The 16,426-nt window shown below is 42.6% G+C and overlaps 1 protein-coding gene across 9 annotated transcripts in view; it reads right to left on the bottom strand.

The window, feature by feature from the left end:
• Nucleotides 1–16,426, bottom strand: part of Zfh2 (Zn finger homeodomain 2) — a 326,804-nt gene that overhangs the window by 15,081 nt on the left and 295,297 nt on the right. The window contains exon 13 of one of the 9 annotated variants that reach the window (XM_070668244.1): nucleotides 10,242–10,312. The exons of 7 other annotated variants lie outside the window; for them this stretch is intronic. In XM_070668244.1, coding sequence (XP_070524345.1) covers nucleotides 10,242–10,312 — 71 coding nt within the window. Of the gene's footprint in view, nucleotides 1–10,163; nucleotides 10,313–16,426 lie in introns of those variants that run through there. One more of the 9 variants, XM_070668243.1, reaches the window with a different exon arrangement.

Here is a 16,426-nt window from a genome sequence, read left to right on the forward strand (position 1 = left end):
TTTCTAATTGATTTAAATCATTTAAAGAATAAAAGATGCATGAAACTTTATAAAGAGTGAACTGAAGAACGAACAAAGCTCCGCGAATATTCAATATCTTTAAATGCCAGTATATACGAATGTGTGCAGGTATATACGGTGATATTTAAGCTTTCCGTATAATCCACACGAGTGTATCTGGGTGCTATAGTAATGCATTAATATTCGATGTATTAACCATCGACTCGCGTCGCTGCGATAATGGCACGGGGTGAAAGTAATTGCGGGCAACTCGAGGGCGCGAAAGTAGGGCATTAACGTCTCTCGCACAATTAAGAAACCTTATTGCGGCGACGATTGAAATAAGAATAAATTAAGCCAGCCGACATCGATCGAGCGCAAACGACAATCGTATTCTCGCTTCAAATAACTTAGATTTATATCAATAACGATTTATTTCTAAATAATTAAATTAACATTAATTTTTTTTTTTATGATATTTTAGATTATATACAGATTGTTTTAATAATGTTTTTATTTAGGACACACAAATTGAAATAATTATTATAGTTTGTGAGAAAACTATAAAGCATGCAAAGTTTCACGCGTAGTTTAATGTACACGAGTTTTGTTATATGAATTAGTTAAAGATGAGAGGGTTAAAACTAGAGCGTTATACTCGTCAGATTAAATTAAGAAACCTTACTATGATTGCTACGTGTCGTTTGTACAATTATTAGATTCAACAGAACTCGTTAGGCTTAATCCGAAAAGGATTTTATTATTGTATCTTTATTACAACGTGATTCAGCCTCAGATATTATTTAAGAAAGAAAAGAAAAAGAGAAAAAAAAATTATTATAACGAGATTTTAATTACGCCTCGATCACAAGACACATTTTTAACGTTTAAATTGAAAGTATTCGAAAAATATTGCGTAACCGGAGTAATTAGCAGTATTATTAGACGAGCTAATTGAAGGGACAAACAAGCATGTGGCGGCCAAAAATATTCTCAAGTGCAATTTCTAACAGTTAATAACACATGCCAATATTATACGAAGATTACGCAGTTGCCTCATCGGTTTCCTAACGGATCCAAATTGTTACAGCCAATACCACGAGCTCGGCATAACCGGGCCTTGAAATTAATTAGATGTCGCGCCGTGTATAAAAGTGCAGCTCGCCGGCAATTAATCTCGCAAATCGGTCGCGCGTTTTCTTGACAAGTTCGCGCAAGTCACATCGCGGTTGCGTGGCAATTATACAGCGAATTAAACCGAAGGCCGGGCCGAGCGTAAGAACGGCTTATCGATGGGGAACAATGATGATCGAGTAAACGTAACGCGTAACGAGAAGCCCGCGGCACGTTCAAAGGCCCCTGCGCGGAATAAATCAAGACGAGGCTCATGGCGCGCGCGTAGGTTTTGCTTCCTTCCCGCTGACTCCCTGACAGTCATTAGGATAATCAACGAATTAGCGTTTCCGCGCTAAGGACTGGATAAGGCATAAAGAGTTAGGAGGACAAAGTGCGTCTCGACACGCGATCCCACCGTGCCGCGCAGGTACAAAACACACTCGCTCGCTGGATGGAGATACACCTTTCGATCAAATCCGTCTGGAATTTGCGAGCTCGCGCGCTATTTACTTCGAGCCCGCTCGTTTCCGATTTTTGTTTCGGTATTACTACCTGCGATTTGCATTTGAAGTAAAAAAATATTAAAAAGAAAAAAAAATAAAAAAAATAAAAAACGTTGATTATAAATGTCGAACATCTCGAAGTATTTTGCTCGAAGATGTTTATTCGTGCGATTACAAATAAATTTATATCCCGTGCTAAAAGTACGTAAGAAAATATAACTCGGCGATCGATGCAGGAGATCGGATGTTAGCTTTGTAGTTAATTTTCATAAACTATGCGTGCTGTAAAGCGGTACGATTGCTGACCGTAAAACTCTTCGGAATCGTCCGTTGCATATTCGAGGCTCTTAAAGCTTGTTTACGGTGCCCGGACACTTGAACGTTAACATAAAATGGCAGCGTTGCTTACGTTTATTTCGGTTTCCCCCGGGGGCATAAATTTCGCGATGCACGTTCCCGATTGTTCGCAGGTGTGTGCACGCATCGCCTGGCACGCATCGCGTAACCACCGGAGGTGGAATTTGTTCGGCGTGTGTCCTGAGATCCATTTCGCAGATAAGGCTTACCCACGTGGTCAAGGAGCTTGACTATCTCATCGCTTTTCACGCCTTGAGACCGAATCGTTTGCCCCGTGGGGTGCGTTGGTGTGTGAAATTGGGCTGAACGGGCGCCTTCAACTTGCTCTAATTAAACGCTCCTTAACTCCGGTCGGAAGAGTCCGTCATTTTGATCACCGTCGCATAACCGTGCCGGCACGCACGTCCAAGTGCGTGCAATCTTTTCGTGTTGAATCATTTCTCTCACACGGCGCGAACTTATCGAAGTCAAACTTAATAAATAAGAGTGTATTATATTCGTTCATTTTTTTTTTGTTTAATCCATCGCTGTAGAAAAAGAATTCAATATATATCGATGTTATTTGCGAGTGTTTCTCGCGTAAATTTCGTATATCCAGGTGATGAGCGTCATTTAAGAGTTCGTCGGCTTTAAGCCTTTAAGCACCTGACCATAAAGTCACTTGTAATTGTCCCGGCGAATCTCGGCGTTCACCCTCGCCGTCAGACATGCAAATAACTCGGGGTTAGTTAGCTAATGGGGTTGGCAGGGTCGGTGGCTCGGCTCGAGCGAGTTCATTCATTAAGGGTTGATGGCTTAATTGCCAGCTCGCAGCATCACAGCCGCCCCCGAGTCGACCGGCATCAAGGCATCCTATATCCGAACCTTTTCACCCTCTCCTCTCTTCTTCCTCCTCCTCCTCTCTCTCTCTCTCTTTCTCTCTCTCTCGTTCTCCTCTTGCGACTCTTCTTTCGTCTCTCGTACCACAGCAACAGGTTGCACCAAGAGCAAAGAACTACCGGTATGCCCGGTAAGCCGAGGATCCAACTCGTTTGCACCCCGAATTAAGCGAGCGAGCCGGCATTAATTAATTGTCCCAGCTCGCGCGCCGTGGCGCGCTGGAAAGTCCTCCGCCTTTCCGGCCGGGGTTAATTGTCGAGCACGTCGTTAACGCGATCTTTTCTACTCCTTCGGCCGAGGAGAGATCCCGCAGTCCCCTTTGCGATAACTTTTAAAGAACCTGTCCCGTGAATTTCAATTTGCACGCGGCGCCGCGCGATTCGTCCCATTTGCAGGTCAAAGCCTGCGCTTGCGGATTTATAAATCTCGGAAACGTCATGTGGATTAATTTATTAAATTAAAATTATTGCCTTACAAAAGACGCATTATTATATCGGATCGAACTGAAATATTGTTGAATTTAATTAATGCTCGTTAATGATAAAATTCTAAGGCAAAGATTAAAAATTTAATCACGTTCCAGGATATTCATTCGCAATGGTATTCATTGCACACAAAGTTACCTCGTTCACTCTCCTCGCCTCTTTTTTTTTTTTTCGTCCGCGAGTCTGTGCTCGGCGTTCTTTTTTTCGTTCGTTTTGCACCGAGGTAACGACCGTACGAATTTTCGCCATTTGTATGCGACACGGCTCAACCATCAACGTGGGTCGACGTGAATTATCGTGAGTGTCAGGCCCTACGACCCGCCCGTACGGACGGTTTAATTTAAGGTCGCCAGTTTAATTCCTGGTAGAAAGCGCATTTGCAACAGTAGCCGGCACGGATGGGACCAAGAAGACAGAGGGCCCGAAAAAAAGAAACAGCGAGAGAGAGAGAGAGAGAGAGAAAGAGAGAGAAAGAGAGAAAGGGTGACGAGGGGGAGGGATAGAAGAAAAGACTCTTTCGATTCAAATGCGCCGCTCCTTTTTTGCCGTTCGCATTGCTGCGGCACGTCCGTCCGTCATGACTTTTCGGTGTATCATTCGCGTAAGAAAGACTTGAGTCACGATCAGGCGGAATCCAAAATTCTTAAGCGCTACGTGCGCGGTTTGTCTTAACGGCGAGGAAAAGGTGCGTCTCGCGCTCAACATTTAATAAGATTATGTAGAAAAAAAAAAAAAAAAAAAAAGAGAGAGAAAGACGAAAGTTCTATTTTTGTATAACGTACGCGTCGTAATAAATATATAACTTGCGCGCAAATCTTTATCTGGAAATTAGCTTTGTAGTGTCAGCGTATCAGCAAGGATACCATAACGTACGACAATTCGTTGCGAAATCTCGCGAGGGACTTAAGCTGCAAGTTCACCTCTGTCATTGACCTTATCGGGGCGGTAGTATAAAAGAGAGATGTGCCGCGGATGAAAATGGTCGTACTTAGGACCATATCCAGAAATTGCCGTCTGGTCTATTTACACGTGCTCTGTATACGAGCGCGGCCGCGCGTTCTCGTGTAGGCGCCCAGCCCGCGTATGCGTGTGTGTATGCGCGCGAAGAGAGAAGAATCTCGTGTAGGGACGAGGATGATTTAGTAATGAAGATATTAACGGACCGAAAGCGCGCCACAGAATACCGAGATTCAACTATCTAACTGCTGACATAACTCACGTTTATGACTCCGCGGCGGCCGTTTCTTTCCGCAGCCCTCGACGAACGACGCCTATCCCTGTTCTTTTCTGCGCTCCAGTTACACGCGCGTAATTAATGCCGGCGTCGCTTGGGAGAAGCCGAGAGCAAAGATATCGCGCTAAAATTATTTGTCAAAATTGAAAAAAAAAAAGTTTTAATTCTCACGCACCCGTCTTCGATCCGATAATGCTCTCGGGTGTGGGGAAAAAATTTATTTCGAAGCAAAGTCAAAGTACGCAATTAAAATTAAATATTATTTCGGTGCCTCTGATAATTATTTATGTCCGCAATTTAATTGCAGTAAAATTAATGTCGCCGTTTTTCGAATAACGCTGCATTAACTTTATCAAGCAGAATCAGCCGCAACGCGAATATATCTTGCGCAGATCGTGGGCGTTTCACGCGCGAGATAGCTCGCTGCGATCTGCGGAAAGTTCACGGATATCGCGCATCTTGCGGCGCGTAGATCTTAATGCGCGGAACAGCCCTCTTCGCTGCGTTAACAGCGTGATGGTCTAAGGGTCGGTGACAGCATCGGGAAACGAAGAGGGCAGGGGCGAAAAGTGCGCAGCGAAGAATAGGTTTCATAGCGTACATTAGCGGAGTTATGCCCCCGGAGGCACGGCCGGCTCCGCTGTATATCTTGGTTATTTTTTATTACTGCCCCTAGCAACGTACGCGAGTACGGAAAGGGATTTTTCTTTTCCCATCTTGGGTCTCTTACTCGCGCCGTGCGAAGAATTAAACTACTAATATTTTCCGCCGTCATTTTACACTTACAGGTCGCTCACCGACTTATAATTGTTTATAATTCTATTATGAGAATATTACGTATACATTTTTATTTATTTTTATTACGGCGTTAATGTTACGAGCCCACGGATTGGGCGAACGACGACAAAGCGAGCGTGTATAAAGTGTACATATAAAAACCCTCCAAAATATCGGGAATATTCGAATCGATCTCTGCACTAAAACAAGGCGACTAAAATAAGACGACGTTGCGCGACATTAACTACCTCAAAATCAATTTTTTTTTTTATTTTTTTTTTTCTTCCAACGGAGATTCGTCAATGCCATTGACCCAAGGGGACTCCATATGTCGGTTTCGAATCGTGTTTTTCACGCGCCACGTTTCGGGCAGGGATGATAGAGAGCATCTCAGGGGTGAGGGTAGCTTTTTATATTTATAACGCCGGGGTGGGGTGGTAATCGGGAGGGTAACGTTAATGCGCTCCCTTTTTTTACGTTAATAACCATGCGTGATAGGCGAGCGTAGTGAGAAAAGTTGGAATGAGGGGTAGGCGATAATTTTACGTAGGGTAGAAGCGGCATATTTTGGACAGACTGCTTCACACGCGGCGTGGAGTACAGTATTTCGTGTCGTAAAAACTTGACATGTACGGTTATCTGCTACAGATATTTTCAAACATTTATTTGTAGGTAGAATAAAACAGAAAAAAGAACATATTAGAAAAAGTATTTAATATAGAAAATTGTTGGTTATATTATTGTTGGCCTTTTCTTTTATTAATAAAGGAACTATTTTTATACCGCAACAAATATCTTAGCGCGATGGCAATCGGGTGGGGAAAGTTTCTTGACTAAATAATATAAATGTATTATTTTACGTTGCACGTGTTCTACGTAGGGATAAACTTGTGACTTCGTTATATATAATGGCGAAGGGACTAAGGGTTTCTATACCGCGAAGGTTGAATCGATGACAGGTCGTATCGAAAGCGAGGGCATTGAATGACGGTAGAAACTTTTCGCGTTATTTCTTTTCTCTCGACGAGCAATCGTCATTTCAGCAAATGACTACGTTGCGCACGTGGATCAATCATTAGAAAAGTAAAACTTTTATCGGTATCTTTTACTAACCGCTCGTTTTATCCGCACTTGCGTAATAGCGAATGCGAAGAATAGTAAACGTTAATATTTAAGAAACACCGATTTTCACAATAATTTTTCAATTTCCGTAATTTTTAGAAATTTACCTTTTTATAATTTTAACATTAGACTTATCAGCTTAATTAAACGATGATTAAAAAAAGAAAAAAAAATGTCTGTTCGCTGTATTAGTCTGGTTTTTTCTTTTTTTTTTTTTAATGGTAATGATCTTATTAATCTTTTTTTTCGCGCAATTGGAGAAAAAGAAAAGGGATCAGTACTCGCACGCTAGTATTTCAAGAGTTAGTATTACCGATACGTTGCGTGGAGGATCGAGGGGCGAGTTTCCTCCCGTGGTTGTACGTATACGCACTTCGATTACATGCCCCTTTTATTCTTTGCATCGCGGGGGCATGTCATTTGCGGGTGTAGGGTGAACGCGAGTGGGAGGCGACAAAAAAAATAGCTTTATATCACGAGGGATCATTACGGACTTTTTTTTTTTTTTTTTTCCAAAGGGGGTCGAAAAGTGGCAGGGTCAGGGATGACCCCTGACCTTGTGCACAGTTCGTGGTAGTTTGCCGTGACGATCGTGTGCCGTGAAACTCGTATCGAACTTGCCTATGCAAGGGAACAAATCGCATGCCTTCGTCATCATTTTTTTAAAAAACAAGAGAATCCCACGCGTACAAAAATAATGAAGAAAAAATTACTCCCTTGAAAGCGGAATATTTATTATGCATGTAAAAAGTTATGAACAATATATCTATAAATTATAGAACGCGTAGCACGTATCTACAATTTATCTATGAAGGGGATATCGATAATTTTAGAGCTGAGCGAAAGAAAAATTTCAATTGGCTTGAACTAGACGATTGAACTATTAACGTTTAATTCTGCTGAATTTGACGAAGTTAATGTTAAATATTATAAAAAAATATAAAATAACAAACCATCGGTATTACAAAGTAAAAAAAAAAATTAATAATAATAATATTCCTCGCCTTTGCAACGTAAATAATAAAAAAAAGTAAGTCTAGATCGCTTCGTGTAAAACAAGCCAGATTCAGGCCTGGCACAGAACGACGCAACGAAACGTAAGCAAAAAGTTTCGCTTCTCGACGCTTCCTTCCTTAAATTTCTTTTCTCCTCGTCGCGAGCGTGTTAACAATGTTTTCCGTTCAAAACGTTTATTCGGGACGATTTAATCCCGGGACGGGCGACGAACTCGGGGCCGGCGTGCCTCGCCGTGACATTTCGCTACACGTCGCAACCGAGACAACCGTCGCAACAGTCACGGAAGAGCATCCGTAAGGTCGAGCGGACGAGGCGACGAGGAAGAGGCGGAGAGTCATTTCGATCGGCATGTCGTTTTCACGCTCGGCACCGTGTCTTCTCGAACGTGGCACATTGTTTAGTCGATACGTCATTCCCGCGAGACGTCGTGTATCGCCGCGGCGAGATCCCGCGATCCTCCGGTGGGTGTAACTGCATCTCCTCGCGTACGTAACTTAACGCCGCGCGCGCATTTTTCACCCTCTCGCTTCGGCCATCGGGTTGTCCGCCCCGGGATCGCTGGCGCAGATTTCAAAGCGGGGGACGTCTCATTATTGGACTTTCCTTCTCCTTGACATTATCCTCCGTGCGACGGCCTCCCACTTTCCACCCAGTTCCTCCGGTTTGTCGAAGAGCTTACCTCTGCGACGGTATACCGTGACCGGGCGATAATGACGATTCCGGGTGTAATTGGATGCCCGTCAAGCGCGGAAACTATTTGAAATATCGTGCGAAATCTGAGCTCACGGTGAATCGTTTTCGTACAGCAATGCAGCCGTAGAGAATGTCATTATTGAATTTTCGTATCGCTATTATGGTGAGAAACATGGAGATATAATAATTTTTTTTTTTTTTTTTTTTAATTGCAGAGAAATTTATATTTTAGAAAAATTAGCGGTGTTTAAAAAATTTTTATGTTTTAAGTATAAATACATTTGAAAAGCGACGGTAAAAGATTTTATTGTCTAGATATATTTTTTTTAATTGATTATTAAATCTCCGTGAAATGTTGACAAGATGAAATTGTAAAGCGATAAATTGTACCTCGTTGAACGATGCGAAAACTAACCGAATATTTGCAAGATGAATGCGTAAAATTGTATAGGCGTAACTTATATCTGGAGAAATCGATGCGGTTCATAAGCAGAGATATAAATCATTGAGCAGTAGAACGATACAGTTCCGTATCCACAAAGGTGGTATATTTATAACTATTGATTTTTTAAGACTACCTTTATCCGATATAGTCAGGCGATGCTTCGGTATGACCATTTATCTATCGTTATGACCGTTTAAACTGCATTTTGTCACTGAGGAATCAAACATACAAAATATATTCCCATCACGTTCCGATTTATTACGTTAAAATATTTCTATACTTTCTAGGAAGGGAATTAAAATTCGATTCGATAACTTTGAAAATTCCACACAAGCTTCCGTACTTCAATTTAAGAATACCTAATTTGCTTTCTATCTTTTTACTTTATTTTTATGATTCGGCTCACGATTGTTGGATGCAAATAAATTATTCTTTGAATGCACGCCGTGACCTTTCGCTGAATAATCGCTGAAATATCGTAACTACGTGACTCTTACATATAATATGTATATGTCTATATATTATTATGAATAATATTAATTAATTATATTATTGTGAAATTTAGAAAGGTGTTCAATATGTCTCTATCTAGTTAACTATAGGATTTCCGCCGCTTTTAAGACTTTACGCCAGGGACATCTTTGCACAGATGCAAATTAAAAATCGCGATGCATCTATTTGCATAAGAGGGTAGGTCGCGGTCGGACGAGGAATCCGAGGGGTGACGAGCGGCCGGCTAGGGGGAAGAAATTTAAAACAAGCGTCAGCGCGGTTTCGAGTTACCGTGACAAAAAAATGATTCCGTGAAGTAGGCGGGGGCTTATTATAATTCGAGGGCTAATTTCGCAGGCGACAAAAAGTTGCGTGCGTGTAAAGCGGTCGAAGCGGGAAGGGGGAAAAAAAAAAAAAAGAAACGGGCTCGTGTTCAGAGGGTCACGGAAAAGTAATCAGGATGCTGAGACCAGTGTCGCGGGCGGAGGGTACGGGCCGGAAGCCCGTGAAAACGAATTACACCGATTTAAAGTTTCACCCCCTCACCGACCACCTTCTCCACCAATCAAGCACCCTCGTGCTGTCTTTTCCCTCGTGGGATATGACCATTCTCCGTGCTCATTCCGCGCGCGACTCTCCGCAGGTTGTTTCGAAGATGACAAGAGAAAAGGAAATAGTGTCACGCGGGGAGACAAATTCGCGTCGTTGTGGGTGGAAAAGTTTCTTTCAACCCCCGCGGCGCACCGAATGCCGTTCGTCGCAACGCGAAATATATCAAGGCACGCTGTAAACTCTCTCTCTTTCTCTTCGTTGGACGCTCGCAGCGTTTCGTACGTTCGTAAATTTATTACGTAATTGTTGATCGTCCCGACGAAACGCGGGCGTCCGATAGATCCACGCAGGCAACACGCAAGCGGTTAAGATGTGCGATCGTAAGATGTAATTGTTCAATTATTATTTGAATTATTTCGTCATATCTCGATATCTTTAACTATAAATTTATTATAAATTTGCCAAAAATTTTATTGTCAACCTCAGTCCATCTAAACCGCGTTACATCGTAGCTCTATCGGGCGAGATCGAACACACTAATAACTTTTAATAACATTTATCGTACTGACCTGTTGATGGCCAGGACGCGACTGAGGTTGGGAGAGAGCCTGGCCTGCATGGTCTACTTGCACCGCTGAAACTGTCACAAGCATTTGGCATTTTATTTCATTGCGCTAGGGTTTCATGGTCATTTTTTTTTTTTTTTTTTGACGGAAATGGGAGGCTCGCGGATGAAACGAGGTGGATAGGAATAGGTGGGCATCTCAGAATCACGCGTTGCCAAGGAACTCTACCTGGACTTGGAAGCAGGTCGAAAGGCTTCGCGAAATGTCGTCTTATTGCGACCGATGTTGCGCGTTATCTATTTATCTTTGGCTTTTTCTTTTTTTTTTTTTTTTGCTCTATTTATTCCGGAGAAACGACATTACAGGCCAAACTCTCTCTCCGCCTCGACGCCTCCAACATCAACGTGTAGAATTCTTTTACAACCTCGTTCTGATTGCCGTCATAGACAGCGGCCTCTACTTGGTCACTATTGTTACAACCGGTAGCAACGCTGACACGCGACTTTTATCTCCATATCTGAAAACCTTGAAAAATGTACACGAGGGCTGCGCAGGCGAAGTTGCATGAGGGGAAAAAAAATAAAATAAAATAAAATAAAATATTTGTATCTTATAGCTACATTATATGCAGTTATAAAAAGAAGTCACAAATATTTGTTAAAAAAAAAAATCATGAAACCGATTTGGAATTTGAGGCTCGATCTATTCTCGACAATGTACATTTACGTTGTTTTTTACTTAACCTTTCCTTGTCGTCGTCACAGCGTTGCTACATTGAAACAAACAATGTGAATATCGAACGCCGAGCGTCGTATCATGCATTAACATCGTATTCATTATCACATAAATATCAAGATAAACGTGGCGCTTCCAACAATGCAACGCTTGAATATCATCGTTGATAAAGAAATCTTATGTCAGTCTTGTTTCGAAATAGCTAATCTCAGAGCGGTTAGATTTGTTACAATGTTCCCGCATGGAATTGCTTCCAGTCGCCGGCAGATCGGTCCTTCTCTTCATGCAGGCATTTTTACCCTTCGACCTTCGACTCCGAAGCGAGAAACTCCGCTGCCTTGTTGGAATGGCAACGCTATAGTTAAGAGTATCTGCATGCAACAGCCTAACGTATAATTAAGACATATCACGAAGAGCGCATAAAGTCCGTTCGACGCGAATGGTATTAAATCAATCCTTTTCCTTCGCGCAGCGTCGACTTCTGTTTCTGATCGAACGCTTCGTTTATTCGATTCGTTATAAATTCTGCAACACGTTGAAACAGGTAGACACTATTTCGCCGCAGGTTGCGTTATTAAATTTTAAAACAAGGATCGAAACATAATTTTTTTTTTGTTTTTTTTTTAATATAATACTTGACTTTGTAACGTTGAACAGTAATTTATGTTTTTAAGCTTACATTCTTCTAGTTTCTTTTCTTTTTTCTTTTTCTTTTGTATCTTTCTTTTTTTAAACGGGAAGATTTGATGGTAACTAAACCGCGCGAGGAGAAAAGAAAAGACCGTTGGAACGAATCTTTGTAGGAGCACGGCGCGGCGGGATGATCTAGCGATGGAATTTGGTTAAACAGTCGTCGACGACGGTCGGGCTCGGGTGCTTAATAAAAATCGAAGTCGTTCGTTGCGGTCCCCTGGCCCCCTTTCCTCTCACACGTTCTGCGGTCAAGAGGCGAAGCCAACTTGGAGCACATTGTTCTCTCTCTTTCTCTCTCTCTTCCCGCCGCGTTCGTTTGCGTTCTCGCACACACGTTGTAAAATACGTGTCTCTCGATTTTGCACGTGTATCCCATCTACACAGGCGTGCTTGCACTCTCGTCTGCCCTCGTACGCTCACGTGCGTGCGCTTGGCGCGCGTGTACGTGTGGGCGCGCGCGAGCTGGCCACGAGTACGGTAGCGATACGTTTCTCCGACAAATAAATAAAACGAAACCGTAAGCGAGGGAATAAAATGTGATTTACAACGGTGGAAAGACAATGGCCGAGGCTCCGCACGATAATGTATGCGGATGGCGCGGACTGGTACCCGGGGATACTGACTTCTGATTGGTCGTGCCCCGACGCCACCGCTACAACGGAAAGCGATAAATAACTGCGAGCAGATAAAACCTTTCTTTCTGCCTTCGGGCTTAGCCTGGGCACTCTCGGCATCGGGCTTAGCACTTGCTCCGAGCTCTTCTGTCCCTTTTCTTCCTCCACCTTCCCGACTCCTTACCGCGGAACCCGTCCTCGCAAAACACCCTTTCGTCCCCCGGTACCTCCTCTCTCTCCTCCTGCCGGTTGTTTCCCGCGGCTCGCCTTCATCGAGCGATTTCGAATCGTGAGGGTTGTCTCGCACGACAGTCATCACTGTGTGCGGCGCACCTCGTTCTCTTTCTTTCTGTTTGTCCCACTTCCCCCTTGTTCTACTCCTGTTCTATTCAGAGTCCAGTTTTCAGACTGGTATGATCTTCATTTTGAAAGGTACGAGAATCACAAGAGCACTCCGTGCAAAATTTAAATTTAAATCCGGTTTATTAATCGAGCGATATTTATTATTATTAAAAAAAAAAAAAAAAGGAAGTTAATTGGCTTTGATGTTAGGATGAAAGTTAGACAATTGAAGTCTATATATCGCTACTTTCCTAGAACTCAAATTAGAAGTCAAACAAGTTTCATTATTCATCACGTAACACCTCGAGGTAATTTTGTAAGGTAACGATCTTCTCGAATCAGCTGTCGCTTTTAATGAGGTTTCATCCTTCGCTTTGTATCATCGGCGCTCTGAGTTTACCCTAAACTAAGAGGGTACTGTGCCGAAAATGGACGTGGATGTAAATTTTCTTTTTTTTTCTCGCCGTTGGCATCAGGGTGTCGGAAACAATGAAGGGCTACGTTACGAAGACGATCGATCGCTTACTGGGGTCGACGCGGTGACTGAAGTTCAAGGGGAAGTTTAGCCGAAGGGCTGACCGAGAGAGATGCCAGGCTTTACGGAAACATGATATTCTCCCCTCCCCCTGTGACAGCTTGTTAAAAAATGTCTAATGGCCGATTCGATCTCGTGTCGCGCATTCTGCTCCGGAAGACCCTCCCTGAAAAGCCCAGCTTCTAATTTATGAATTTTCGAATAATATCCGCCCGATTATTAATACGCGGAGCTTTTACAGACACATCGCTTTGATAAAGTTTAATCGTAAAATGTATGTATAAATACGTTCCATCTCTCTGTAAAAGTATCGTTCGGTGCTGCAAAAATATTGCCAATTGCGATCTCGCTGAATTAGCTGTTGGCAGAGCGTTGAAAGTGCTTGCCGATGAATGCCGGCGCGCATTTAATTAAAAATTGCGAATTGTCGGATGCTATAATTCGACGGCGTACGGAAATGGTGCACGGGAAAGGGTTCGACATCGAAATACATTGTACAAATGGCCCGGCGAGGGGAACGGTATAGAGGGATGCAATTATTTAAAATAGCAATCACGGAGATGAGAAAGCAGATTGGATAGGTCCGCCATCTCTCGTTCGAGAACGACGAATATTCGGGTGGGCCTGCCACGCGGAAAAATTCTCTAAAGGCTTTTCTTCCAGGCCGACAGGCACCAATGCTAGCTCAAAAATCAAACGCGCGAGCGCGAGGGTTTATTCGCCTTTCGTTTTTCCTGCTCGTGGATCGTAATCCCGTCGGTTTTATTTGCACGCATGCCTGATGGCTTTGTGGAGGAGTAAAATTTATTTTTTCCGACGCACGGGGAAATTAGCTTAACGAAGATATTGTGTTTGCGCACTCTTCTATATGATATACAAGAAAAATTAATATCTCGCGATTTGTAATATTAATTTATTTTTTTAATTTAATATTTTGTTCTTTATATTTTGCTGATTAAAACAAAATACTTTTTATCACTTTATATATTTTATTTTTTTTTTTCAGCATTTATTTATATTATTTCAGTTTTATTAGATTCCGTAATTTTATGTGAGTAAAAAAAGCAATATCATCGATCAATCGATTTTCAAAGATAAGAACTAGAAAATAGACACTCTATATGCTTGAGGGGAAAAAAAAATAAAAAGTAGGGAGTGCTGAGAATAACGCGAATTAATTTCAAAGGATCAAAGCTTTCGACCGTGTCACATAATTTAAAATTTACGAGTTCGTCGATATCCCCTTATCTTTGCCATTTATAAAATTTAACCATTTCGTCGTGGCGATTTATGAGTACAATCTGAAAAGTGTAATCGGTTTTACGTTACAAATTATTTATTAAAAGAATATTAAAAGAATTTTACTAAAATCATATATTTTATTAAAAAAAAAAATTCTGTCAGAGAATTATGTTATAAACGTACAAATTTTCATGCGTTTAATTGATCACATATAAATATGCTTTGCATGTGCACGGCATAATATCTCTCAATACTTAATCACCGAAGGATGCGTATAATTGAATATTCCAAGTACATATTTGTACATGTGTGCATTGTTAATAATTATTATTAACGGTAAACTCGTACGTACGATTAAGTCGCATTGTCATGAAAGCTAATGCGGCTAACGGATGAGTAACGGATCCCGCGTAGATACGGATAAACGTGCCGCATATAAATGGCAATTGGCGGCGAACGTTTGCCGCAACAATGGCACACGTGTACAATGTGTTTTCGAAATAATGGAACCGGCGGATAATCACGTGGACAGTCTCGAGCACGGTCAACTCCTCGTCTCCGGCCATATTGCTCCGCGCGGCTAAATCATATTAGGTTTATTGTCGCGACATGATCGATGAACAACGTCATCCGGCGATTACGCAGATTACGTCGAGGATCTCTATATTTGCTCACATGCGACCCCGCGCAGTCGTAGGCAAAATCTACGTGGCCCCACCCAATCCGAATCCGGTCCTCGCGAAGGTGAATCCCTGGACGATCCCTTCGGCGGACCCTCTTGAAAATTCGCCGGGCGTCTTTTGTTGTTTGGCCGCGACATCGAGAGAGAGAGCTACTTTCAACGGGGACATTTGTTATTGGCTCGGATGATCGATCGCCTCTCCTCGATAATAGTCCGTTTACGTTAAAAGCGAAAGGAAAATGGCTCCGCGGGGTCACGGCGAATTGGACATTGGACGTCGCCGGATTTAGCTCGTAAGGCCTCCCTTAATAAATTAATGCGATCGATTTGCGATAGTTACCTCAATAATAAATATCGAGTCAACGTAGTAATAATTCTGATATATTCATGAGCGGGATCTTAACTGCGCGTAAGGGGACAACTAATAAATAATAATGATAAATAATTTTTTGTGTCCCTTTGTTCTTCGGATCGGTGAACAGAAATAAAATGTACATTAATCAAAAGTTTTAATTTCTTCTTCTTTTTCTTTTTTTTAAGATGTAGTTATATAAAGTCTTTCGAGTACATTTTATTTTATTCGAGCTTGCTATTCCTCTCTACAAGCGAGAGTCAACGTCGGCTGTCAAGTCGGCGATTTTGAGATTTAATTCAATTTTAATATTTAATTAATATGTCCAGGCAAAGACGGTCTTGGTGATTTTCGAGATCGAGGACGATCTTGTGAAAGTACCGTCTTTGTCTGGACATACTAATTAAATATTACAATTAAATCGAACAAGAATAACGAATAGGTAGGCGCGGGGGGCGGTGGGGTGAGGCAGGGGGGACAGAGTGAGAGCGAGCGCGAGCCTACGTGCCGCGCGCTAGGTATATTCCCCCACTACTCCCACTCTCGCTTTGTCCTTCTCCAGCGGTCGCGCTCTTACACACGTACTACGCACGGCACAGCAAGCACGTGTCTCCGTACCGAAAGTAATTCGCACTTCCCTTTAACGAAAACCCTTCCGGCACTATAACTACGATTCAACTTGGTATTTCTTTTTGTTACAGATCGACGCCGTTGCATCCGGTGTCGTCAACGAGTGTCGTCAACGCCGATATTAATCATACGAACCGCGGTCGGTTCGTCGGTCGTTTCGCGAGATCCGCTGAGTATTCGGGCGTAGTTTTTCGACACACGACTTTCTTCTAATCGCGAGTGCCGAGTATGGAACGCGCGAGAGTGATCATAGAGTAATTCTCGCGGTTATAAAATCACGGTCGGGGTGTTCGCGAGTTACTTGTGCGCGGAAGGATGACTCGACACGTCCCATCTGAGAGGAGGAGCAGGCCCGGGACGGGC

The sequence above is a fragment of the Cardiocondyla obscurior genome, linkage group LG17 (genome assembly GCF_019399895.1).
Source record: "Cardiocondyla obscurior isolate alpha-2009 linkage group LG17, Cobs3.1, whole genome shotgun sequence".
In the NCBI taxonomy this organism is placed as follows: domain Eukaryota; kingdom Metazoa; phylum Arthropoda; class Insecta; order Hymenoptera; family Formicidae; genus Cardiocondyla; species Cardiocondyla obscurior.